This window comes from Eublepharis macularius, chromosome 12 (assembly GCF_028583425.1).
Source record: "Eublepharis macularius isolate TG4126 chromosome 12, MPM_Emac_v1.0, whole genome shotgun sequence".
Lineage (NCBI taxonomy): Eukaryota > Metazoa > Chordata > Lepidosauria > Squamata > Eublepharidae > Eublepharis > Eublepharis macularius.
The window spans coordinates 14,704,375-14,730,545 of record NC_072801.1 but is presented as its reverse complement, the minus strand read 5'-3'; the positions used below and the strand labels follow the sequence as shown (position 1 = coordinate 14,730,545).

At 46.1% G+C, this 26,171-nt stretch overlaps 1 protein-coding gene across 3 annotated transcripts in view; it reads left to right on the top strand.

Annotated features, from left to right (window-relative positions):
- Positions 1-26,171, top strand: part of ABCA3 (ATP binding cassette subfamily A member 3) — a 102,350-nt gene that overhangs the window by 60,648 nt on the left and 15,531 nt on the right. For all 3 annotated transcript variants that reach the window (XM_054992485.1, XM_054992486.1, XM_054992484.1), the window contains exons 9-25: positions 860-1,033; positions 1,784-1,965; positions 2,704-2,850; positions 4,512-4,641; positions 5,194-5,348; positions 6,500-6,655; positions 9,673-9,883; positions 11,458-11,608; positions 12,695-12,793; positions 14,046-14,238; positions 15,350-15,653; positions 16,397-16,670; positions 18,295-18,499; positions 22,167-22,386; positions 22,508-22,666; positions 23,331-23,503; positions 25,868-26,002. In XM_054992485.1, the coding sequence (XP_054848460.1) occupies positions 860-1,033; positions 1,784-1,965; positions 2,704-2,850; positions 4,512-4,641; positions 5,194-5,348; positions 6,500-6,655; positions 9,673-9,883; positions 11,458-11,608; positions 12,695-12,793; positions 14,046-14,238; positions 15,350-15,653; positions 16,397-16,670; positions 18,295-18,499; positions 22,167-22,386; positions 22,508-22,666; positions 23,331-23,503; positions 25,868-26,002 (3,068 nt within the window). The remainder of the gene's footprint in view (positions 1-859; positions 1,034-1,783; positions 1,966-2,703; positions 2,851-4,511; positions 4,642-5,193; positions 5,349-6,499; positions 6,656-9,672; positions 9,884-11,457; positions 11,609-12,694; positions 12,794-14,045; positions 14,239-15,349; positions 15,654-16,396; positions 16,671-18,294; positions 18,500-22,166; positions 22,387-22,507; positions 22,667-23,330; positions 23,504-25,867; positions 26,003-26,171) is intronic.

The following is a 26,171-nucleotide window of genomic DNA, read 5'->3' as shown; positions in this document are numbered from 1 at the left end:
CCACTCAAAATTAGCCCTGTATATTTATATTTGTATATCACACAGTTGAGGAGAAGTATTAATAACTTTACCTGCAGAGTAATTTAGTTTGATATTTAGAAACCGTGTATGAATGACTGCTTGCATCGTTGTTTCTAAGCAAGAAACAATCCAAATTAAAGTGGTCTGTAGTTTGTTTCTATGTTTTGTATGTTCATAGACTGAAATACATTTTTTTTTTAAGGAGGCGCGCTTAAAACTTTAATGCAAGTTGTTGTTTCAGCTCACAAAGTAGATTTTTGGCTCACAGCACAGCTTAGAGGGTACATTGTTGTGGCCGTAGTGCCTAAGAAAGAAGGGCTAAGGTCATGAGCCTCGAGAGTGGGAAACGATTTCTGGGTTCCAGGACTGCAAAAACAGCCAGGTTTAGCTTCTGTTAACACAAAGAAAAAGGAGCCAGGTATGAAGGAGGGATGGGCAGTGTCGAGGAAGTGAGTCTGTTGCAGGACTTTCCTCCTGACCTGGCTCATAGTACAGCGGCAGAGTACATGCTCGACATGCAGAAGGTCTCAGGTTCGATCTCTGTCATCTCTACCTGAAAGAACCAGGTTAGCAGGTGATGTGAAAGACTTCTGTCTGGGACCTGAAACAGCCGTTGCCAGTCAGAGGAGATGTTTGAGCTTGATAAGGCCTCTGGCAACTTCATGCATTTGTGTGTATTTCAACAAGCCATTCTACACAAGCCCAGCACAGCCCAAGCAGGAAGCAATAGTGGCCGACCCCAACCAGACTGGATGTGTGCATCCACTCTCAGTGCATCAGAAATGACTGTCCCTACACCATTTGCTCTGAACGTCATTCCTTGTCTCTGCATTCGCAGCAAACGTGGCGGCGGCTGCTGGCGGCTTCCTCTATTTCTTCTCCTACATTCCCTACTTCTTCATTTCCCCGCGTTATGACCTCATGACCCACAGCCAGAAGCTCTCGTCCTGCCTCGTGTCCAATGTTGGCATGGCCATGGGAGCCCAGCTGATCGGCATGTTTGAAGGGAAAGGTGAGTTGGATGGTTTCCTTCCATTAGGGAGGTCGGCTGGCGAGACTTTCATTGGCCTGATCAGAAATGTATGCTCTTGACTGGTTGCCTTTGTTGAGAGGATGTAAAGCCAGGGCGGGTGGGAGGGGGAACACTTCAGTCAAATCCACTGTTGCTTTTAATGCGTGGCTTTAATGGCACATGCACATATACTAAGTATCAGGTGGGGAAAGTGTAGGGGTTGTCAGGGCTTTTTTTCAGGGGGAACGCGGGGGAACAAAGTTCCGGAACCTCTTGAAAATGGTCACATGGCTGGTGGCCCCGCCCCCTGATCTCCAGACAGAGGGGAGTTGAGATTGCCCTCCACGTGGAGGGCAATCTCAACTCCCCTCTGTCTGGAGATCAGGGGGCAGGGCCACCAGCCATGTGACCATTTTCTCCGAGGGCAGCCCACTGAGTTCCACCACCTCTTTTCCCAGAAAAAAAACCCTGGGGGTTGTTGTGACGACTGGCATAGCATAGTGGTTAAAGTATCAGACTAGGATCTGGGAGATAACAGCTTTGAACTCCTATTCTTACTGGGAATGTTTTCTGGGTGTGCTTGGGCCCGTCACTCTCACAGGATCGTTGTTGTTGGAGGAAAGGGTCGAGAAGGGGAGAACAATGTGAGAAACTGCATTGGTTCCCGCCTAGGAAGAAAGTGGGTTATAAATTTAAAAATGCAGTTAAAATACATATCAAGGTGAAACACTCTTTCTCCTGGTGTTCCAGGCACCGGCATTCAGTGGTGGGATCTGTTGACGCCGGTCAGCGTGGATGACAATTTCACCATGGCTCACGTTCTGGGGATGCTTCTTCTGGACTCGGTACTGTACGGGTTGGTGGCCTGGTACGTGGAGGCCGTCTTCCCCGGAGAGTATGGCATCCCACATCCCTGGTACTTCTTCATTATGGTGAGTCTGGATTATGGATTAGAGCACATTATACTTTAGGAATACAGGTGTATTCTAGTGAACTTTGTATGAACAAATGTAGTTTTTGCTAACAGGTTGTATAACCACACAAATGTTCTTTTCATCTTTGACAGTCAGTTAAAAATAGTGGACATAGATCCAGAGGAGTTAGCTGTGTTATTCTGTAGTTGCAAAATAGTAAAAAGTCCAGTCGCACCTTTAAGACTAACCAACTTTATTGTAGCATAAGCTTTTGAGAACCACAGCTCTCTTCATCAGATGCATCTGATAAAGAGAGCTGTGGTTCTCGAAAGCTTATGCTACAATAAAGTTGGTTAGTCTTAAAGGTGCGAGTGGACTCTTCACTAAACAGTGAACAGTAGCAGATAAATGGTTCTGTAGCTGTTAGAATGGACCAATGATGATTTGCTCACTTAACTTTTCCTGTCATCTTTAATGGTTTATACAGCTTATCTTGCAGTTGGCTAGGTAATAATAACATTCAGTTTATATACCGCCCTTTAGGACAACTTAATGCCACACTCAGAGTGTTTACAAAGTGTAAACAGCTTGATTGTTAGAAGGAGTGATCCTTTCAACTTTAGTCTTTTAGTCGGTGAGGAGGGGTCAGAATATATTAATGCCTTTCACTACCAAATGTTTGTTAGCATGAAGGAAATCTGTTGCAAATTACAAGGTGTTGTGGAAATAATGACGCTTTTGCATTGCCACCTGCAGCCTTCGTATTGGTGCAGCAGCCCCCAGACAGTCTTAGGAAAAGAGAAGGAAGAAGAGGAAGACCCAGAGAAAGCCCTGAAAAGCCAGTACATAGAAGAGGAGCCATCAGACCTGGTGTCGGGGATCAAGATTAAGCACCTCTCCAAGGTGGGTTCCTGCTGCTTGCTCTCCTGCAGTTGGAGACAATGGCCAGGGTTGCTTGACTTGAGGATTTCTGAGAATAGATTAGAGCCTTGGTTTCAAAGAATGCTCTTAGGAAATGAGGACTTCCTCGGAAGCTTATCTGCCGGCACTTCAAAACAAGAAGCTCAGTAATATGCTGGGTGGACTTCCTCGGCATAAGGTTTGCCCATCCTCCTCCTCTACAATGCAAAGCTATATCTTGATGTCTTCCTCCGTAGTGGACAGTCCCGGCCAAACATGGGCCTGTGTCTGAGCCAAAGTGGACAGTCCCAGCCAAACATGGGCCCGTGTCTGAGCCAAAGTAGACCTTACAGTGGGGCCTGTGTGGAGGAGACAGGTTACTGCTAAATGCATGATAGGGAAAGGGGTAATTTTAAACAGGCAGGAGCAGTTGACTCCTCCTCACTGTTCATTCTTTGCCCTCCCATAATCACAAAACTTCACAACAAGTTTAGGATTATTTTTACCAGTCAGGCTCCAAGACTGGAAGCGGCTGCTGCTTGAAGAAAAGCAACTGGGGTGAAAAGCAGAGAAAGGGGTTAACACCCTCTCATCCCCCTCCCTTCCACCCATGTGACACTTTAAATCATTCCCTCCCCATCTCTTCCCCCCCCTAGTTACTACTGTTTCAAATTTGGCACAACCCATTACATGAAGCCATCCTCATTTAATTCACATTTCTGATGAAGCGCTCATCTTCTTGTTCAGTTCATCACCTGCTTTGTCATCCTTATATGCAGGGCTTTTTTTCTGGAAAAAGAGGTGGTGGAACTCAGGACTGCACAATGATGCTACTTTGGTTCAGCTGGAACAAGGGGGCAGTTTTTAAATTGCCCTCGGCGAAAATGGTCACATGGCCGGTGGCCCCGCCCCCTGATCTCCAGACAGAGGGGAGTTTAGATTGCCCTCTGCGCTCTGCGGCGCAGAGGGCAATCTAAACTCCCCTCTGTCTAGAGATCAGGAGGCGGGGCCACCACCCATGTGACCATTTTCAAGAAGTACCGGAACTCCATTCCCCCGCGTTCCCCCTAAAAAAAAGCCCTGCATATATGATACCTGCATGGGGTTTCGGGAAACACAGAATTCTGCAAGAAGGAAGTGGTGCCTTTATGATATTTAAGGCATTAAATGTCTGAATACCAGTGTTAGCAGAGAACATCAGGGAAAGCCTTGGCCTTCATGCCCTGTTTCTTGGCAACTGGTTGGCTACTGTGTGGCTGAAGAAGCTGGACTAGATAGAACATTGGTCCGATCCTGCAGGCTCCATCTTGTGTTCTGATATTAAATTTGGAGGCAGTGGTTATGTTTTGTTGCAGAAACCTGTGAATCCTGAAACAGTTATAAAGAAAGAGAACATGGGTGTCCTCTTGAAAGTTTGAATCCAGTAGCACCTTAAAGACCAACAGGACTTTCCAGGACATGAGCTTTCGAGAGTCAGGCTCCCTTTGTCAGATGCAACCTTCATCAGATTCTTGTATCCAATGAAGGATGCATGACTATTGAAAACTCATACCCTGAAAAATTTTGTTGGTCTTTAAGGTGTTGCTGGACCTGATTCTTGCTCTTCTTCTGTAGACCATCACAGCTACCCATATGAAACTATCTTCTCTCTCGACTGTCTGCAGGTGTTCAGGGTGGGGAACAAGAGCAGAGAGGCAGTCCGGGACCTGACCCTTAACATGTATGAAGGGCAGATCACAGTACTTCTGGGGCACAACGGCGCCGGGAAAACGACGACTTTGTCCATGCTGACAGGTGATTTTGCAATTGATGTATACACGCAGGTGCAAATCAGACCTTGTAGTGAGTGGAAACGTCGTTTAGTTTTAAAAGAATGAGAAGATTTTAGGGATTGTCACAACACAGTATCCACTTGCAGATACGTTTATAATGCTTGACATAACTAGAGCATGAAATCATCAAGGCTCAGAGTTCATGTTTTTAATAGCATCAAAACTGTGATGTCTGCTTAAGCGCCCACCCAAGGAGGAGCTGAAGTCCCAGAGGAAGTCACAGGAAGCTGCCCTATACTACGCCAGACTCTTGGTCCATCAAAGTCAGTACTGGCTACTCAGGCTAGCAGCAGCTCTGTAGCATCTCAAGCAGAGGTCTGTCACATCTCCTACTGCCTGAGCCTTTTAATTGGAGATGCTGGGGATTGAACTTGGTTCCTTCGGCATACCAATCAGATGCTCTACCAGTGAGCCACAGCCTCTCCCGTTCTTGGCTCTCTAATATCTCTCAGCCTTTTGTGGGGGTTTTGTCTGATCAGTTTGAAACCTTTTTTTAAATTCTGTTGCTCCCTAGGACTGTATCCTCCGACAAGCGGCCAGGCCTACATCAACGGCTATGAGATCTCCCAGGACATGGTTCTGATCCGAAAAAGCCTCGGCCTTTGTCCCCAGCATGATGTCCTCTTTGATCACATGACAGTGGAAGAGCACCTCTTCTTCTACTGTGGGGTAATCTCTGATCAAAGCTACAGCGGTTCCTTACTTCAATCTGCCCATGTCATTCCAGGCTCATGTCCATGCTCGGGTTGCCTAATATGGTCATAGATACCAGCGGTAGGACACAGCTGTGCAGCACTCATCCTGCTTATAGGCACAGTGACAATAATTTTCTAAAAGTTGAGCCCTGTGCAGAGTCAAAGGGAGAGAACTTCTCTCTCGTGTGGGGGAGCTACAGGCCTCTGTTACTCTCTTTAGAGCTCCAGGTGAAGGCTGTTTAATTTTTCTTACCTTTTAGTAAAAAAACTCATTTTGGATTTATTTTGGTGGCATGGCAGAGCATTGGACTAGACTAGTGGGTTCAGGTCCCTACTCAGCCACTGGATGACCTGGGGCCAGTCACGTGATCTTAGCCTGGTCTACCTCACAGGGCTGTTGTGAGGGTAAAATGGAGACACAAACAGAAACACTCGTGCTCCTTCGAGGAAGGTTGAGATAAAAATGTGATCAGTTTTTTAAAAATCTGACTTTAGCTTTGTTCCAGTGATGAATTTTTTGTAATTTTTATAGTTCCTGCAATAATTTTGAAAGCTTCTTTTGCCCTGGGCCATGTGTGGAAAGGAGAGGTATATGGTTCCTGCGTGGGCAGACAGATGGATGGATGAAAGGAGCACATATACCTCTTTCGGTTGCCTCTCTCCACTGCAGCTGGCTGTGAATACACTCACGCGCCTTTCAGTTCTAGGACACTGGGGTGCCTCCAGCCTAATGCCCACATTGTGTGTAACCTCTGATACTATTTTCATCCTCATCACCAAGGAGTAGATACTTGCTGTGTACTTTTGTTTCCATAAAAGCACCCCTCCCCCAAATAACAACAACAACATTTGATATATATACTGCCCTTCAGGACAACTTAATGCCACACTCAGAGCAGTTTACAAAGTGTTATTATTATCCTCATGACAATCACCCTGTGAGGCGGGTGGGGCTGAGAGAGCTCTGAGAGAGCTGCGGCTGACCCAAGATCACCCAGCTGGCTTCAAGCGGAGGAGTGGGGAATCAAACATGGCTCTCCGGATTAGAGTCCTGTTACTCTTAACTACTACACCACACCGGCTCTCAGACTTTGTGCTAATTCTTTTCTTGTCGGTCTGTCTCAGCTGAAAGGTTTCCCTGCAGAGAAGTGCCCAGAGGAGATTGACCGGATCCTGCAGATCCTCAACCTGGAAGAGAAGCGCCAGGCTCTGTCGAAGGCGCTTTCTGGGGGGATGAAGCGCAAGCTGTCCATCGGCATTGCACTCATTGGGGACTCCAAGGCAAGTCCCAGGCGTTTCTTTTTATTTGGTTGTTGACGGTGCCTGTGTCCTGCGCTTTCTTTTAAAATGGTTATTTTCAAACCCCAGAATTTCCTGGAAAGTTATCAGGAATTCCTCAGGGAGAAGAACAATCAAAGCAGGCAGGTTTCTTTGAAAGGCAGCTTGCCCTCCATTACTGATTTTTTTCCTGGGCTGCTTCCCTGTGTAGTTCTCATTGCCACAGAGCATCCAAATAAGAGTTTTCTCCACACTTTCCTTGCTTAAATTCCCCCATGGCCGCCATTTCTTCCCCCTCCCCAAGTTTTTAAAAAAGGGAATTAGGTAGGCAGGTAGTCCCCTGTGCAAGCACCGAGTCATTACTGACCCATAGAGGGATGTCGCATCATGACGTTTTCTTGGCAGACTTTTTGTTTCGGGGTGGTTTGCCATTGCCTTCTCCAGTCATCTACACTTTACCCTCAGGAAACTGGGTACTCATTTTACCAACCTCGGAAGGATGGAAGGCTGAGTCAACCTTGAGTCAGCTACCTGAACCCAGCTTCTGCCAGGATCGAACTCAGGTCGTGAGCAGAGCTTGGACTGCAGTACTACAGCTTACCACTCTGCACCATGGGGCTCCTTAAAAAAGGGAATTAGTAGGTCATTATAGTGTTACAGTGATCTGTTGCAACAATGTACTGATTCCTATCTTTCATTTAAAAAATCCAGTAAGTCTTTAGTGCTTATTATTGTGGAGTTGTAAGAGGAAATAAACATCTTGCACTGGCAATATCTAAATGCATGGGTGCTCTAGGATGTACTCTTGGTTTATTCAGAGCCTCTGTTGGGCCCATATGAGTCAAATATGTGCTCTAGATGACCCAGAATTGTCAGGGGCTCTGTAGCAATTGTGCAGCATTTCCAGTAGAAAAGTCAATGAGGAATGTAAAGAATGTGAAAAAAACACTTGATTTTAAATGGTCCAAGTGGGTGACATGGGACTGACTCCCAACCCTGATCAGGTCCGCTCCAAATTAGCTTCCACAATGCTATCTCTCAGTGCTCCCAAACCATTTTGTCTGAGACTGAGTAAATCTAATAGAATCCAGTGGGTGGACTGTTAGACTGAATCCCAGGAGAGGCTTTATTGCCTTTTCTGAGCCTCAGTCCTTCATCTGAAAAATGAGAATACTTGTGACGCCACTCCAGGGTTTTCACTGAATGAATCAGTTATCTCGCTGGTATCTTGTACCAGAGCCTTGACTGGTATCAGTTGTCTAGAGGCTTTAGTACAGGTTTTTTTCCAGCCCTGCTCTTTCAGATCCTTTATTTATTCATTACATATTTTAACCCACTCTTCCAAGGTACATGGAGTGGCATATATAGTTTACCCTTCTCTGATTTCTCTTCACAACAGTACTGAGAGACAGTGACTGCCCTATAATATCACCCGCGGTATAAGAAAGCAATATAATTATGTAATCAAAAACAATCAATTTCTAGTGCATTTGCTACTCAATATTATGAATCATATAGACACAGTTCAATAAAGATAGTCCAGGACTTCCATTGTTGTGTGTGTGTGTTCTTTTGTCACGACGTTCAAAAGAATCTTCGCAAAGACTTCTATTGGAAGGAAAACGGACAAGGTACTGTTCCAACGAAATATGCAGCCACGCCCGATCTGGGGCCGGCTAAACACAGATTTCGTCCCCTTCCTCAGGGGCGTGGTTCACAACTGTAACAAAATAATCTTATGTTGCATTCCAAAGTATCATCGCAGAATTGAATTATACAATATTCAAAAATAATTCATGCAATATCTAAAGACACTGACCTGTTCAATTCACTATATTTCAATTTGTTTCAGTAATAAAAAGTAAAGACGCGTGTATTCACAACACCTGGACGGCGGCAGTTGTATCTTCTTCTGCGCGTCGTTGCGCATTGTGCAACCACTTATTGGTTGCACAATAAGACCTTTAAAAACGAGGATATTAGAACATACGTCTAGGATTAGACATAAGGTAATGGAGGCACCTTTAGTTTCCCACTTTATTGAACATCAACACGATGAGACCTCCTTTAAAGTTTCGGTACTTGAGGTCTTAACAAAGGGACAGGTAAATCAAAATAATATATTAAAAAGGGAAGCGTTTTGGATTGTCACTCTACAGACAATTAGACCAACAGGTCTAAATACTGAACTTTTATTGAATTGTTTTCTCTAATTAAATATGTTTCTTTAAGTAGAGCACATTGAGGATGGTATTTAAGCCCTATATGGTTAATTAGACGACGCGCAGAAGAAGATACAACTGCCGCCGTTGTTACAGTTGTGAACCATGCCCCTGAGGAAGGGGACGAAATCTGTGTTTAGCCGGCCCCAGATCGGGCGTGGCTGCATATTTCGTTGGAACAGTACCTTGTCCGTTTTCCTTCCAATAGAAGTCTTTGCGAAGATTCTTTTGAACGTCGTGACAAAAGAACACACACACAACGATGGAAGTCCTGGACTATCTTTATTGAACTGTGTCTATATGATTCATAATATTGAGTAGCAAATGCACTAGAAATTGATTGTTTTTGATTACATAATTATATTGCTTTCTTATATATGGCTCCCGCAAGTCATTCTCTCTTTCCCACGCAATTGTACCGGAGTAGCCTCTTTCTTTTTTCCTATAATATCACCCAGCAAGTTGGACAGCAAGCAGGGCTTTGAACGTAGGTCTCCCCGTAACCACCACCTCACACTAGAGATACCAGCAACTTAACCCTGGGATAAACCCTTATATGTGGAAAGCGCATGCTCTGTCACTGAGCTACGTTCCCTCCCCAAATGCAAATATCTGTGCAAAATGCACATTCCTCATATCAGTTGGCAAATGCACGCATGCCTTTCAATTGGCCCTTTGCTGGGAATCAGGAGAGGATCAGGCGAATGTGCACCCCATCCCACTTTTGTGTACCATGCTGGTTTAAATGCTTGCACGCTCTTCTCTGCTGACGCAAAGCCCGTCCTTCCTGTCACCCAGGTGGTAATGCTGGATGAACCAACATCGGGCATGGACCCTGTTTCTCGCCGAGCCACTTGGGAGCTCCTGCAGCAGCAGCGGAGTACTCGCACCATCCTGCTCACTACGCACTTCATGGACGAGGCGGATCTGCTGGGGGACCGCATCGCAATCCTGGCGAAGGGAGAGCTTCAGTGCTGTGGGTCCTCACTCTTCCTCAAGCGTAAATATGGTGAGGAGGACTCTCCTGGTTCTAACTCTGGCTGTTGGCCAGAAGTGGGAGGGACTGCATGGAAGCAAGAGCACCGTGGGTGGGTCACCTCAAATGGCTCTTCTGCTACCGAGACTTCCAGATCTGTAATCATGTTACCCTCAAGCAATCTGTACGTTGTTTTCCAAGTCGCATTCATTCAACCCAGTGTTGTCTGCCCTGCCAGGTGGAAATCCTTCATGGTCTTGTTCAGAAAGGCCTGGCATCTGCTACCTGAGATCCATTAACTGGAGATTCCTGGGATTGAACCTGGGACCTTCTGCACACAAAGTGCATGTTCTACCACTGAGTCACAACCCCTTCTCTATTAACTTACCATGTTGCCTTGTACTGAGCAAGATTTGAGACCAGTAGCATCTTTAAGACCAACAAGATTTCCAGAGTATAAGCTTTTGAGAGTCAAAGCTTCCTTTGAAAGTTTACACCTTGGAAATCTTGTTGGTCTTGAAGGTGTTACTGGTCTTGAATCTTGCTCTTCTACTGCAGACCAACACACCCACCTGAAATTGCCTTATATTGAGTCATACACTACTGTGTAATCCACTGTTGTTTACTATTGTGCGTAAGGAGATTCATCCCAGGAGAATTTCTCTGGTACCTCAGGTAGAGGAAGTTTTTCTCCAACATCTATTACCTCCTTTACCTAGAGAAGTTTGGGGAAGAACCTGGAACCTTCTGCCATGTTTGTCGCTACTGAGCAGTAGGTGTTCCTGAGTTTAAAAAAGGAATGCAGTATATTGGTTTTAAATTTTGCATAATGCATTCTACTTCTTCTGTCCATGGGAGGGAATAGTGTAGGGTGCTGAATTCTCCACCCCGTTTCCTGGAAATCCTTCTGGCTCCTGAGAGTTCTTTACATGTTTTCAGCTTCAGCCATCAGGGCTAGAAACTTGTTCGTAAAAAAAAAGAAAAGAGAGAACAAAAACTGAAATTCTTGGGATTTTATATGCCATGCCCAATACCACATTCAGCATGCATGGAAATCACAGAAGCATGTGTGAGGATAGCGGCTTCCATGTTTTCTGTCTGAAATGTCACTGTACTGAACACATATCTTCTTCTGAACCAGCCCAGCCCACATCTTTTAACATAACTATAATTTGTCTCCTTTCTACTTCCTTGAGCTGCCCCAAACATAATACAGAAGATGGTTGTTGTGGGTTTTCCGGGCTGTATTGCCGTGGTCTTGGCATTGTAGTTCCTGACGTTTCGCCAGCAGCTGTGGCTGGCATCTTCAGAGGTGTAGCACCAAAAGACAGAGATCTCTCAGTGTCACAGTGTCACAATGACCTGCCAACATCTTTTCCACACTGTGACACTGAGAGAGCTCTGTCTTTTGGTGCTACACCTCTGAAGATGCCAGCCACAGCTGCTGGCGAAACGTCAGGAACTACAATGCCAAGACCACGGCAATACAGCCCGGAAAACCCACAACAACCATCGTTCTCCGGCCGTGAAAGCCTTCGACAATACATAATACAGAAGAGTTAGGCCCAACTCATTAGAAAACCTTCTCTTGTTTCAACCCCCTCCAGGTGCAGGATACCACATGGTGATGGTCAAGGAGCCCTGCTGTAACCTTGGCGAAATCTCCCGCCTCATCTACCACTACGTGCCCAAAGCCACCCTGGAAAGCAACGCTGGAGCAGAGCTTTCTTTCATTCTTCCCAAAGAGAGCACACACAGGTAAATGCTGCCCGTGTCACTCGCTGGAACCCAGTCCACATTTGCCAAAGTGTCATGAGCATGAGTGGTGTTGGTTGTGAATGGATAGGAACCAGGGCTTTCTATGGCATCAGGGTAACAGGGTGAAGCACCCCAGACTTCCTACAGAATAGGACTGTACTGTGTTTGTACATTGACTTTGTGGAGGTCTTTCCCTTTCTCCAGGTGGTTAGTTACCAAATCCTGTTTTCCCTTGGACGTTTGCTGTTTTGCACAGTAATGTTTGTATGCCCCCAATTTAGGAATCTCCCTAGGTTATTTTAACTAGGGTTAACGGTGCTGATGCATAGCAACAGTTCTGGTTAGGGAGGGGTGTTGGGAATTTGCACATGGTGGGTGAGAGAGTGTGAAATACTTTGTTCCACTCCCCGTGTTGCATCTATGCTGGACCTTACTCTTTAATCCAAAAATCATGAATTCTGGGGTATTTTGGCTGTGCCTTCTTTCCTGCTTCTCTTCGGATACTCACAATCCTTAATCCGTAGAGATTCATGAATTTCATCTGCTAGAGAGAATGGCCCTACTATTGTAATTAAATGTGTATTTGTGCTGTATTATTGATTACGTTAGTAGATGGCCTTTGGACCAAACTGGATTTTCATGGCAGCTTAGGATAAAATATAAAACAATAGTTATTTATTTTAGCATTATTATTTTTACAGTTAATCTGTGGCACCCCGCTCTAAAAAGAGCCAGTTTGGTGTAGTGGTTATGAGCACAGAACTCTAATCTGGAAAACTGTGTTTGATTCCCCACTCCTCCACTTGTAGCCAGCTGGGTGACCTTGTGCCAGTCACAGCTCTTTCAGAGCTCTCTCAGCCCCACCCACCTCACAGGGTGATTGTTGTGGGGATAATGACAACATACTTTGTGAACCACTCTGAGTGGGTGTGAAGTCATCCTGAAGGGCTGTATATAATCGAATGTTGTTGTTATTAAAGGGTAAACAACACCTTCATTGTGGGCTACAGAGAACACCTAACAACTTGTGTCATATGACGCTTTTGCCCCTCCACTTCTAATCCTTTCACCTTCCTGCACTTCCAGGTTTGAGGCTCTGTTCACCGAGTTGGAGTTACGGCGAGATGAGTTGGGCATTGCCAGTTACGGTGCCTCCGTCACTACCATGGAAGAAGTGTTCCTCAGGTAGGCCCTGTAGAGGATTTGGTAATGGGGAGAACCGGGCATGCAGTTCACCGTTGCTAGGGTTGTCAGCTCTTGCTGTTAGCTTCTGTCCTGTGCCTCTGAAAGCAGGTCAGTATAGCAATCGGTAATGATTATCTCTTGACTCCTTGATTCCTCCAAGCCAAGCTTTTAAAGGTGGAGGACAGACAAGGTGTTTCCCACCAGCTGGCAGAAATCTGATTTCTGTTCAAACCTTTTCATCCCAGAGATTGAAATAATGCAATACAAGGAAAGACATGTTGTTATAGCCAGGGCTTTTTTTCTGGGAAAAGAGGTGGTAGAACTCAGTGGGTTGCCCTCGGAGAAAATAGTCACATGGCTGGTGGCCCCGCCCCCTGATCTCCAGACAGAGGGGAGTTCAGATTGTCCTCCACGCCGCTCCAGCGGCGCGGAGGGCGATCTAAACTCCCCTCTGTCTGGAGATCAGGGGGCGGGGCCACCAGCCATGTGACCATTTTCAAGAGGTTCCAGAACTCCATTCCACTGCGTTCCCGCTGAAAAAAAAGCCCTGGTTATAGCGGATAACATTCTACCCTTTAGACTGGGGAGAGCTAGGTTCAAGACTCCATTCAGCCCTGATGTGCCCTGATCCACTCTTTTTCTCTCAACTTAAGCTGTGCATCCCCTTTTCTGTACTCCCGTTCCTCCAAGGAACTAATTGTGGTATGTATGGTTCTCCCATTTTATTCTCACAGCAACCCTCTGGGGTAGGTTAGGCTGAAAGATGTTAACTGGCCCAAGCTCACCTCCTATAAGCTTTGTGGCACTGTGGGGGATATGCATCAAGCTCCTAGACCAGCACACTGATCACTAACCCACACTGGCTTTTGGGATTGCTGTTAGGATAAAATAGGAGTGGGAAAAGGGGGGAAACTATGTGCTCTTTTTGAAGATGGGTGGGATAAAAATCTAGAGAATAAATCAGGAGTGATAGGATTCAAGAGGCATTAGTGCAATCCCGATGTGTAGCAGGGGCTTATGGCTTGAGTTTGGGAAGTTGGAGTCAAAAATACCTCCGCTCTGCAAGTTGTACCTAGATTCCAAGCCTGATGCACATCCAGCTTACGCATTGTCAAAATCTTTGCCCTCTGGAGGGCTAAAATCTGTGTTTATTTTGAAAAATAAGATTTGATTCTCAAGCTTCTTTAAGGTAAAAGAAACCAAAACAATACAGATATTCTTCACTTATGTGGGTCCGGCCTCTTTCTTGCAGAGTTGGCAAGCTGGTCGACTCCTCCATGGACATCCAAGCCATCCAGCTACCGGCTTTACAGTACCAGCATGAGCGGCGGTCCAATGACTGGGCCATGGATGACTCCAGCAGCCTGAGCGGAATGACGGACGTGACAGATGACAGTGGAGCCCTGATCACGGAAGACTGCTCCAATGTGAAGCTAAACACAGGGGTACGTTTCTGTGGGTGCTCTGGTATGACAAGACCAGTGAGTTTCGCCATTGCAGGAACTGAAAGGCAAAGAAAGAGCAATTTCTCATGAGGGCAGCTTTTGCAGGGCTGGGGTGAATTATATGCCTCCCCATTTAAAAACACTCCCTATGAATTCTGAACAGGCAGATCGTGGAAAAGGTTCGCCATTATTTTTTCTAAATTATAAAGCCCTACCCAGATCTCGTCAGATCTCAGAAGCTAAGCAGGGTCGGTCTTGGTTAGTAATTGGATGGGAGACCTCCAAAGAAGACCAGGTTTGTTATATAGAGGTAGGCAATGGCAAAGCACCTCTGTTATTCTCTTGCCTTGAAAACCCCAGCAGGGATTGCCATAAGTTAGCTATGATGTGATGGTACTTTCTACCAAACCCTCTTGTATAATCTTGGTCACTCTAACCTACAAGGTAATGTTTAGTTACTGTTTTCAGTGCCCTTTCCACATTTGAAATACCATTTTCCAGTTAGGATGGTCAAAACTGCACAGGAACAAGTTGTGCTTTATCTATAATTTTGTGTGATTTTCCACAGACTTTTTTTTTAAGTTCAGTGAAAAGCAAAAGCTGTACTTTCTCCTTGCTGGCTATTTCTCCGCTAACAATTACAAATCTGCTCCCCCCCCCCATTAAAAATATGTACGCTCCTTTATCTTTTCCTTGCGAGACAAGGGGAGACGGTATGAGGGGGTTGGTTGTGAGAAAAACCTCCTCATTTGCCCTTCCTTGGCTCCCTGTTTACAGCCTCCAGGTCTGCATTTCATTTATTTAAAAAGGTACATGGAAATCGCCGTAATATTTGGATGCCTGGCTCTCTGGAATGTTGATGCGCCAATACATTTGAGCCTCTTTGTTGTCATTCTGTTTCCTGATGGTTCCTTATATTGTTTTGCCCTTTTTGCTACCACTGGGAACTGAAGTGGTGTTAACAGTGAACCTTCAGTCGTGATCCTCTTTTTTTCTGGAGGACTACAGTATTTTTAGCAGAAAAGAACTCACTGATGCTTCTATGTTAGATATTCTGTCCAAGGGGACCTGCCTTACCTATTCTGTACCTATTCTGTATTTCTGTTCTCAGTTCTACCTCTGCTGCCAGCAGTTTTACGCCATGTTTATGAAGAGGGCCGTATACAGCTGGCGCAATTGGAAGATGGTGGCAGCGCAATTCCTGGTGCCTCTGATTTTCACCGCCTTCGCCCTGATTGTAGCCAAGACCTTCCCAGGGCCTAGGGACTCTCCCTTGCTCAAGCTGACCTTAAATCCATATGGCCAGACTACAGTGCCTTTCTCAGTCTCCCAAGAATCTGTCTTGGCCCAACAGCTAGCAGCACAGTACTCGGATCTGGTTCGCGCTCAGCATCAATGGCCGCTAGAGGTGGCAAGTAAGTGGCAGGCCTGAGGTGAGGTGCTAAGCAGAGAATGTTTAATTACTTGTGGAGCAAAATGCAATGTTTCCCATAAACAGGCTAGGATGTGGACTATATACAAACCCCACAGTGAGACATTGGCTTAGCTGCTGTGATGTCACCAAATGTTCAACAGCAGAATAATTTCTGAGGGGGAAGACTTGGTCATGGAATGTTCATAATCATAGTGGCTGCTGGGTAGGAAACTGGTTGTCTGGTGCACGGGGAAAGTACATTGAGATCTGCGAAGACAGTGAGATTGGGTAGCCGCAGAAGTGGAGCAGCAGAGGTGATGAGGTAGAAGGTGAATGAGGGAAAACGTCGAATCCAGTCTAAGGAGAGGAAGGGCTGTTTGCTGTTATAGCCAAAAGATGAGTAGCATTTCTAAACACCTGTTGTCTTGATATATGAGTAAAAAGCCATAATGTAAACAGGAAACACCAGGCTTTGTTGGGCAATGCGTACAATTTTCAGGGATGCTGTTTTAGTGCCAGGCTATCATACTGCAGTTCGGGGTCACTTCCTGCCCTGTACATTCTATCAGTTTACTGGGAATTCCCTTTCTTTGTTCCAATGAGCAAATTTCTAGACCTCATGGTTGTAGAGAAAATCTGTCTCTGCAATACATCTTGAGCAATCTTTTGAGGCTAGCAGGGCTCTGAAGCAGGCCCTCCAACCAGCCAGTGGAAGACCTACTTAGCAATATGCTGCCATTTCAGATGATCTGCTGGAATACCTGATTTCTCAAGCAGCCGAAGAGGGAGGGGCCTTCAATGAGCATTGCATCGCAGCTGCCTCCTTCGAGGACAATGAGAACCAGACGCTGGTCAGAGCGTTCTTCAACAACCAGGCATATCATGCCTCTGCCACAGCTCTGCTGCTAGCTGACAATGCCTTACTGAAGCTGCTTGCTGGCCCCAATGCTTCCATCACTGTGGCCAACTTCCCACAGCCCCGCAACGTGACTGAGACCGCCAAGGACCAGCTTATGGAGTGAGTCCCTGTCTCCTTCAACTAAAGTTGCTAGTCTTCCAGACTGTTTTTTTAAAAAAAAAACTAAGCCTGCTTGCCCAAAGAGAGAACCTGAATTGGGATCACCTAAAACCAAAGAACCAGCTCACCCCGCTTCCATATGAAAAAACTTTCTGGCTAGATCCTCAGAAGGCATTTCTTACTCAACTGGTTAGGGAGTTATTTTTTCTTTAATTGAGAATTGGGAACAGTTCAGGGAGGGACAGTGAAAGAGGAGTCGGGGCACACCTGCACAGCTGTTCATTTGCATGATTGGTGTGGGATACTTAATCCTTTGTGGTCCATGCACCTGGGCATTCAGTTTCTCCGCCTTACACTGGGGGCTGGTATTACACATGCAACCAGTTGAGGCATTAAAAGTGGGCTTTACCACTCCAGAAACTCCAGGCTTTAACACCCTCCAGTGATGGAGGGGGTGCAGTTTTCAATAGACGTCCTATTCTAAAGCTTCCTTCAAGTTTTAAGAAAGAAAACTTAGTGCATTATTAGGAGAAAGGATTCTGGCTCAACCTGCTCCTTGCTTGCTACTTTTCTAGCAAGAGCATCCACTGTGCCTGCAGAAGGGTCTTCAGTTCAGTCCTCGATATCTGTAGTTCAGGGGTCTCTGGTGGAAGGGAAATTCTCACCCATGTTCCTAGACAGCTGCTGCCTGTCAGAGCAGAAGATACTGAATTAGGGGAACCAAAGTTCTGACTTGGCATAACAAAACTGCATTGTGTTCAGCCATCATGCTGGTGTGATCTCTGCTGTGATCACAGTGCCTCCATTTAGAACCCGATGATAACAGTCGGCAGTTATAGGATCATGTCAGGGGATACAAGGCGGGAACTAGGGAGCTCTGGACCGAACCTGATGGTCTACCTAGAAACACGGGGGCTTGGGCACTTACGTCTATGATAGACCTAGCAGGGGTTTGTTCCTGACACTACCCCTAGGATCCTGGCTGTCTGTCTTTAGCTGCTCTGTGCTGCCTTCTAGGTCCCCAGTTTCAGATCACCCAGGCTTGGGGGTCCCTCGACACCCTTGGTTCTGCTTTAAAATATGGTGCTCGGACTTTTCTATTAGTTAAGTTTGGTAGGACCTTAGGTTGTGTGCTGGAGGGCCATTTGAAGAGAAGCAAAGGAAGCAGCCGTTTCCTAACCCTCCTCTCCCAGGGTAGCTCACCCCTAACAGCTCCCGCTCCGTTGCCTCCGGATAGGCAGTTGGTGTTTTCTGTCTGCCTATGACACTCTTAGAGTGATTCCGCACACGTTGGATAATGCAGTCCTTCCAATCCTCTTTATAGATCATTTGGAATGGATTTTTTTGTGGGCGGAACAAAACTCCATCTCAAACAATTGATAAAGTGCACTGAAAGTGCATTATCCAACGTGTGCGGAATCAGCCATAGAGAGGCCCAAAGCACACATTGGTTGCTTGTCCCTGATGTTTGAGTCCCTAGGAAGATCTCATCTTGCATTTTTTAGTCCTGTGGGCTGTTACAGTGATGACCCGCCTCAAGCTTTTCTGGACAGGTGACCTATAGAAACAATCTCAAAACAAACCGCGTATGTCCTGCGTAACCCACCTTTTATCATCCCACTAGAGGCCAGACGGGGTTTGCCATCGCAATCAACTTGCTCTATGGAATGGCTTCCTTGTCCAGCACTTTTGCACTGCTGCTGGTCAGCGAGAGGGCCATGAAGGCCAAGCACGTGCAGTTCGTCAGTGGAGTCTACATCATCAATTTCTGGCTATCCGCCCTCTTGTGGGACCTCATCAACTTCCTTGTCCCCTGCGTCCTCATGCTGGTGAGTTGAACTCCATGTGGTTCCTGGCGTGGTGCCTGCAGATACCGAATGTTTGTTTACCAACTCACTGCCTGCCGGCCTCAGCAACATCTCTGGCTCAGTGTTCTCCCCATTTGCTCCTAGCACAAGAGAGTCATGATTGAACCACTGAGGCTTCTGTTCCTGAAGTTGGCCGTGATTGTGGCCAGGGGGTTCTTCTGCTGAGGAGATCCCCTTTAAGGACTCCAGGAAGGAGCAAGCTACACCTGGGGAGGAGCAGAGCTGGATGAGGATGGTAGGGTAGAAACCCCCAGGAAATAGACGAAGCTGAAGTTGGTTCCCAGTCCCTCATTGGCAGTTCCCAGTTCCTTATTGGCAGAGCCAGGTCTCAGTTTCTTATTTGCAGATTTGCAGTTCCTAGTTCCTTATTGGCAGACCCAATCTTCACTCTTCCTGCCTGTGCATTTCTCCTGGAGGAAGCCCACTTTCGACCATGTGCTCCAAAGAAGCTCACAACAACCCTGTGAAGTAGGTGAGACTGAGAGTGTGTGACTTGCCAGAGGTAACTCTGGTTACACCTCTCTTCCCAAAACAGGCTTGTGTGAGATTGCCCAAATAAGAGCTCCTCGCTCCAGGACCAGTCTTTCAATCGCTTCCAGTCTATGTCTTGTTGTAGGATCTGGGACATCCAGGTTGAAATCCTCACTGAGACATGGAAGCTTGCCAGGTGACTTTGGGCCAGATATACACCCTTGCAGGCTTTCCAGCCTCCCACAACTCTCCCACAAGTACCAGGGATCACCACCCAACAGAGATCATTCCCCCTGGAACAAATGGCTGCTTTGGAGAGTGGAATGTATTGCATTCATTATACCTTGCTGATTTCCCTCCTCTCCCCCAACCTGGCTTCACCAGGCTCCAACCCCCCATTCTCCAGGAATTTCCTAACCCAGAGTTGGTAACCATACACTCTCAAAGTATCTTGCCTCGCAGGGTTGTTGTGAAGGCAAAATGGAGGGGAGGAGAATGATGTAGGGTGCTTTGGGTCACCATTGTTGAGAAAGGCGGGGTGTAATAGAGATAAGAAATAATGTTTTGTTTTAGGCAACTGTCCATGTAAGAAAAATCCTGTTTTTTTTTTTTATTCCTCTGAGAGTCCAAAGGAAATAAAAGTAAGAATGAAAGTCAGCTTTGTCTGATTTCTGGTGTCTAGATGTTAAAAGTGGTGTGCTGGTAATTAACAGCCCAAAACAACCATTTTCCCGCTGACATGTGAATTACTGGACTCTGGATCAAAGCAGGTTCAGATGAGGGGTTCTGCGCCATTTGGTCAAAGTTTACAGCCCCTGACACCTTACTGGAAGTTAACCCGAAGCAGGTAATAGCAGAAAGAAAACTCATACTAGTGATCGAAAATATGATATTAAGGCTGTTCCCAACACCGTTTTCTAGGAGGCAGCCCAAACAGGAGGTCCTAGCTCCAGAACCAGTATTTGGATGGGCACCAGCACCTATCCAGTTGTAGGGGGCAGTCTAGTGAGTGCAGGACTGTGTGATGTGGAGGCATGCAAGATTGTTTGGGGCTACGGAGGGCTTGTATCTCTTACCCTACTTTGAAGCTGTTAACTCTAGAACTGGACTTTGTAGGAGGACTAGGAGAGTCCACTGAATACGGGGGTGTATTATATGTGCTCCTACAATCTTTATTTTGGGGTACAGAGCTTTTCAACTTCCCCCAATATTTGTGTTTTGCTCTGCCAATAAAGAACTGGGAACTGGTCTGCCAATAAGGACCTAGGAACTGCGAATGAGGAACTGGGGACCAACTTCAGCTTCGTAGGAAATAGTGGTGTAATGAGGGCCTGGGTGAAGCTGTATAAAGATGAAATTGAGATGTATTGTCGAAGGCTTTCACGGCTGGAGAACGATGGTTGTTGTGGGTTTTCCAGGCTGTATTGCCGTGGTCTTGGCATTGTAGTTCCTGACGTTTCGCCAGCAGCTGTGGCTGGCATCTTCAGAGGTGTAGCACCAAAAGACAGAGATCTCTCAGTGTCACAGTGTGGAAAAGATGTTGGCAGGTCATTTGTATCTACTCAGGAGGGGTGAGCTCAACCCCACCCCTCCTGAGTAGATACAAATGACCTACATCTTTTCCACACTGTGACACTGAGAGATCTCTGTCTTTTGGTGCTACACCTCTGAAGATGCCAGTCACAGCTGCTGGCGAAACGTCAGGAACTACAATGCCAAGACCACGGCAATACAGCCCGGAAAACCCACAACAACCATGAAATTGAGAGTCAGCAGAACTCCCTCATACCATTTGGTTCCTGTCCTGGACACCCAGGGGTGTGATATTCCATAGTCCCCTGTCAAACTTTGCCGTGGGGCAAATGCTACTCCTGTGTGGAAAGCTGTTGAAAGGGTTAAAGCAGAACACGACAAGGGGCTCATCAGTCCCTGCCCCCTATTAAAATTGCATGCATTGGGGCAGTTGTCCCCCATCCCACTTAGATAGCACTCATCAGCCAGGAAAATGGAAACTCCAAACCAGTTTCTGAAGGTGGGCAGACAGCCCTCATGCTAATATAAGCCCCACCCAGATATGTTGACGTTATTTAAACAGACCTGTTCCCTTGCTGAATAACATAGTCTGAAATAGATGGGTCCCCACCCCCAAAGAACAGACAGGGTTGGATCCCACATACCTGTTCAGCAAACGGTGATGGCTGCCTCTGGCACAAGGTGCCTTCTGGTGAGGCAAAGGGCTGTTTTGCTGGTGGAGCCTTTTGCATCAGGGGAAGGCGCTACTATTTGCGGGAAAGGTCCATGAGATCCAGCCAAGAGACCAAAAGAAATGGGGAAAACTAGTAAGGGAGGTGAGGGGTGGGGAGAGGCAAGGATGGAGAGGGGTAATTGTAGGCAGGTGCAGCTCCACGTACTTAAAACTTTGGTTACATGTTGGCAGGGCTCATTTCGAGAGGGAACGCGCTGGAACGCAGTTCCGGCAGTTCCCCAAAGAGGTCACATGTCAGGTGGCCCCGCCCACCTGACTCTTGACCATTTGGGGCCTGTTTCAGCCTGGATTGGGGATGAAACGGCCCCGATCGGGCCTCTGACAGGTGGTGGATCACTCTCCCACTCAGCAGCGGCCCGATCCTGACCATTTTGGGCACCTTTCGGCCATTTTTAGCCCCTTTTTGCCATTTTGGGCCCAATTTCAGCCCTGAATGGCCAGGATTGGGTCCAAAACAGCCAGGATAGGTGATGTCAGGGGGTGTGGCACACGCAAATCAGTTATGCTAGTGACACACTTCCGGTGATGGCAAGGGGCGTGGCATATGCTAATGAGTTATGTTAATGAGTTCCTCCAGCTCTTTTTCTACGAAATGATCCCTGCATGTGGGAATGAGGATTTAAAGGGGAGGGGAGTGAGCCGAAGGCCTGGCATAACAACTGGGTTTTGAAAAGGACTTGTAGGAAGGGAAAAGAACTGGCTCCACATGGTTTTAAAGGGAGGGAGCTCCAGAGAGTTGCAATACAGAGCTGGAGAACATTTGGATAGTGGAAGGGCATTGAGTTGGAAGAGACAGGTTCATGGGCTAAAGGACAGGCTGAGGGAAGGCCAAGGTGCAGGACACACAAGGAGATAGGAACGTCTTACCACTTACCTTGGCCAATCTTCCAGGTGATCTTCCAAGCATTTGATGTGAAAGCATTTACTCAGGACAGCCACCTAGTCGATGTGATGCAGATCTTCCTCCTCTACGGCTGGGCCATCATCCCTCTCATGTACCTTCTCAGTTTCTGCTTTTCTGTGGCAGCCACAGCCTACACACGTCTCACCATTTTCAACATCTTCTCGGGCACGGCCACCTTTCTGGCGGTCACAATCATGAGCATTCCAGGTAAGGGACCAGAGGTCATAACTGCTTTTTGGAGGGGATCGCATGGCTGTTTTTTTCTGGCAAAAACTTGTCAGATTGGTCATAGGTCATTTCACTGACTTTCCCCATATTTGTCTTCCAGCGCTTGGAATGGTCGATCTCTCGAGGTTGCTGGATAAAGTCTTTTTGATCCTGCCCAACTACTGCTTGGGGCAGAGCATCAGTGATTTTTACCAGAACTACGAGTTCATTCAGTTCTGCGGCTCTTCTTTCCAGGCTGCATTGGTCTGTAAAATGTTCAGTGAGTATTGAAGGTTGTCTGTGCCTTGGTTTCTTAAAATTTGGCTGTGCTCTGACACCAGTGGACTGGATGTGGATACACAAGTATGGTTAAAATCAGGGGTCATTTCGTAGAAAAAGAGCTGGAGGAATTCATTAGCATAACTCATTACCACAACTCATTAGCATGCCCCTTGGCAGCACCAGAAGTGTCATTAGCATAACTGATTTGCATATGCCACACCCCCTGACATCTCCTATCTTGGCTATTTTGGACCCAATCCTGGCCATTCAAGGCCAAAATTGGGCCAAAAATGGCAAAAAAGGGGCTGAAAATGGCCAAAAGGGGCCCAAAATGGTCAGGATCGGGCCACTGCTGAGCAGGAGAGTGATCCAGCACCCGTCAGAGGCCCTGTCCGGGCCTTCAGCCCCAATCCAGGCCGAAACAGGCCCAAAGTGGCCGAGAGTCAGGTGGGCAGGGGCACCTGACATGTGACCTCTTTGGGGAACTGCTGGAACTGCGTTCCTGCGCATTCCCCCTCGAAATGAGCCCTGGTTAAAATACTTAACTCCTGCTGAACTCAGCCTGAATTAAAAGTGCTTAGTTCTGGGTGGGTCCTGCCCTAATCCTTACTGTGCGACAATGCTATTCATGAATTGACCTCTCTTTTTTTTCTCTCTCCCAGATATTAGTTTCCAAAACAACTATTTTGCGTGGGAGAGCCCCGGGATTGGCAAGTACTTGACCTCCATGGCTGTTCAAGGCCTCTGCTTTCTCCTCCTCCTCTTCCTCATTGAGACCAACCTTCTTTGGAGAGTGAGAACTGTTGTCTGTGGCATGTGCCGACGGCGGAAATGGGTGAGCTTGGTGCAGCCCACATACTTGTAGGGACTCTCTGTGGATACAGTAAAAATGCAGCCTGAGGTCTGTTCTGCTTCCTGCACTCCTCTGTAGCATTCTTTGCGGAAATCCCTTGGAAGAAGGGTGGGATTAAAAAAATGCAGTACATGAATGGAAGGAAGATGCTTTTTCCTAGCCAAGAAAACAGTAAGCTCAGTTTCTCCCTGTGTATCTGGACTGCGTGTATCTCCTGATTCTGCTGCAGCCCAGAATGTGTTACCAGGGCCCTTTTCACACTGCTTACCTGCTTCCGGAACGTCACGAAATATCGCGCAAAACCCGCGGAAGATAGCATCTTCTCGCGAGAGTTTTGCACAACATCGCGCAAAACTCTCGCAAGAAGACGCTATCTTCCGTGGGTTTTGCGCGATATTTCGCCACGTTCCAGCAGCAGGTAAGCAGTGTGAAAAGGGCCCAGGTGTAATATTCAGGGTGCATTTCTGTTTTCACAATTTTTAAAAAGCCAAGTGTCTGGTCCTTACAGATGCAAAGATGGGCTTGAAGCTGTCGAGCAGCTGTTTAGTTTGGGAGATAAGATTAGATAAGTACATGGGGAATTACACTGTGGCTCAGTGGTAGAGCATCTGCTTGGCATATGGAAGGTTCTAGCATCAATCCTCAGCATCTTCAGTTAAAAGGATTAGCCAGTAGGTGATGTGAAAGACCTCTGCCTGAGACCCTGGAGAGTCGCTGTCAGTCTAAGTAGACTATACTGACCTTAATGGACCGATGGTCTGATTCAGTATAAGGCAGTTTCATGTGTTCAGAATTTTCACCTGGCCATAAGGTGGGGCTGGTCCTCTCTGTCACTTGCAAATCCATGAGGAAAAATGGTTGAAAAGCTAGAGAATGACAGTGCAGCACTCAGCTGAGTTGTGCCCATCTAAGGACTTTGTTGGACTTAGAAGGGTATAACCCTGCTTGGGAAGGCACTGGATGCAATTATGCAAAATGAGAGATATCATGAAAATTAAAATGATGTTCACGGGTTGCGGAATTTAGCTGATCTTGTTGCAGAATTTGACACAGAGTTTTGGTTTGAATTTTGGTTTGGTTCAAACCATATTGTCCTGAATGTGAACACTGGCCTGCAAAACCCTGCATGTCTGACCCTATGCACACTTATATGTCCCTAATCCCATTGAAATCAAGGACTTAGGCATACTTTACTTTGAATCAAAAGTTGTTTAATTAGCACCCCCCAAAAAAGAGATTCAGAATTTGGGGTTCTGGATAAATTTTGTAAAATTGATACAATTTATTATGCCTCTCATCCAATGAAAGAATGGTTAATTGGATAACTAATTCCTAGTGTGAGCTTGCAATTGGTCAGTTGATTCATCGATAAATCAGATCTTCGTGATGAAGACATTGCTTTGTTTTCATATGTGAGATTGAATAAGGGAACAACCAGTTCTGTAATACCTGAAAGACCTTGAGGATGTATTGACTGTGACTCTTTGAAAAAGATTATTTTGAAACGGGCCAATAAGGATCTAGATAATCCGTTAGAGGATTCAAGATTGTTCATAGCCACTCCATGAGAATCATCGAGTCAAGATTTATGAACTCTCTGTTACTATTGAGATATAGCACTTCCGAACTTTGAATTATAGAGCTTATGAACTTTGACCTTTGCTGATAAATTTGATAAAAAGTATTTTGAGGATACTTACCACTGAAGGGTGCTATTCATATGTCTGCACTTTACGAATTTCTCGTTCAATATGTTATCCCATTTGGGATCAGCACTTTAGCACTAGCACTTTATTGATCACACTGAAGCACTTTAAGAATCGACTCTCCTTTTAGTACATAGAGCTACTTTGGAAATACAGTTAAATATACGTTTATTATAACAGAAGTGTTTAAACAGTGCATTGTTGACAGGACAGTAAAATATTTAAGAATTGCCATAGGAATTGTATTCATTGTTACTACTTAAGAGAATACTTAGTAAGTACTCGTGGGTTTTTTGCTGCACTGTTACTGTTTACTGCAATTCTCTCTCTTGTCGGTTAGTTTTCATATGATGCATGTATGCCTTGTAGCAGGTCTCCACCTTAGAAGATGCATTGCGTCCCATATGTAAGAGGAGAAGGGATACCTTTTTTAAAAAAAGGAAAATGATCATTAATGTTACAAATGTAAAAAAAAAAATCAAGGGCACTTCTTTGTTTCTCAGCCAATCCAGCTAAAACGTGAGATTTCCAGCTATTAGCGACATTGTAGCTATTTGCATTAAATTGCTGGGCTCTGACAGAAGATGTACGTTAGCTGATCGATGCTCCTTTGCTGTCTGTTGCCCTTTTCCCATAATAGGTGCTCCTGCTGAACAAAGTTCCTGTGCTGCCAGAAGATCGGGATGTTGCTGATGAAAGAAAGAAGGTCTTGGAGTCACCGCCAGAAGCGCTTTCATCATTGAACAGTCCTCTGGTCATCAAAGAACTTACCAAGGTGAGCCAAAGTCTTATTTGTTTGTTTGTTTTGGCATTTCTGGTTTGCTTTACTGACAAACAAAACCTGGGACAAGGAAGGGATTCAAACCGAATAATAACATTCAATTTATATACCGTCCTTCAGGACAACTTAATGCCCACTCAGAGCAGTTTACAAAGTATGTCAT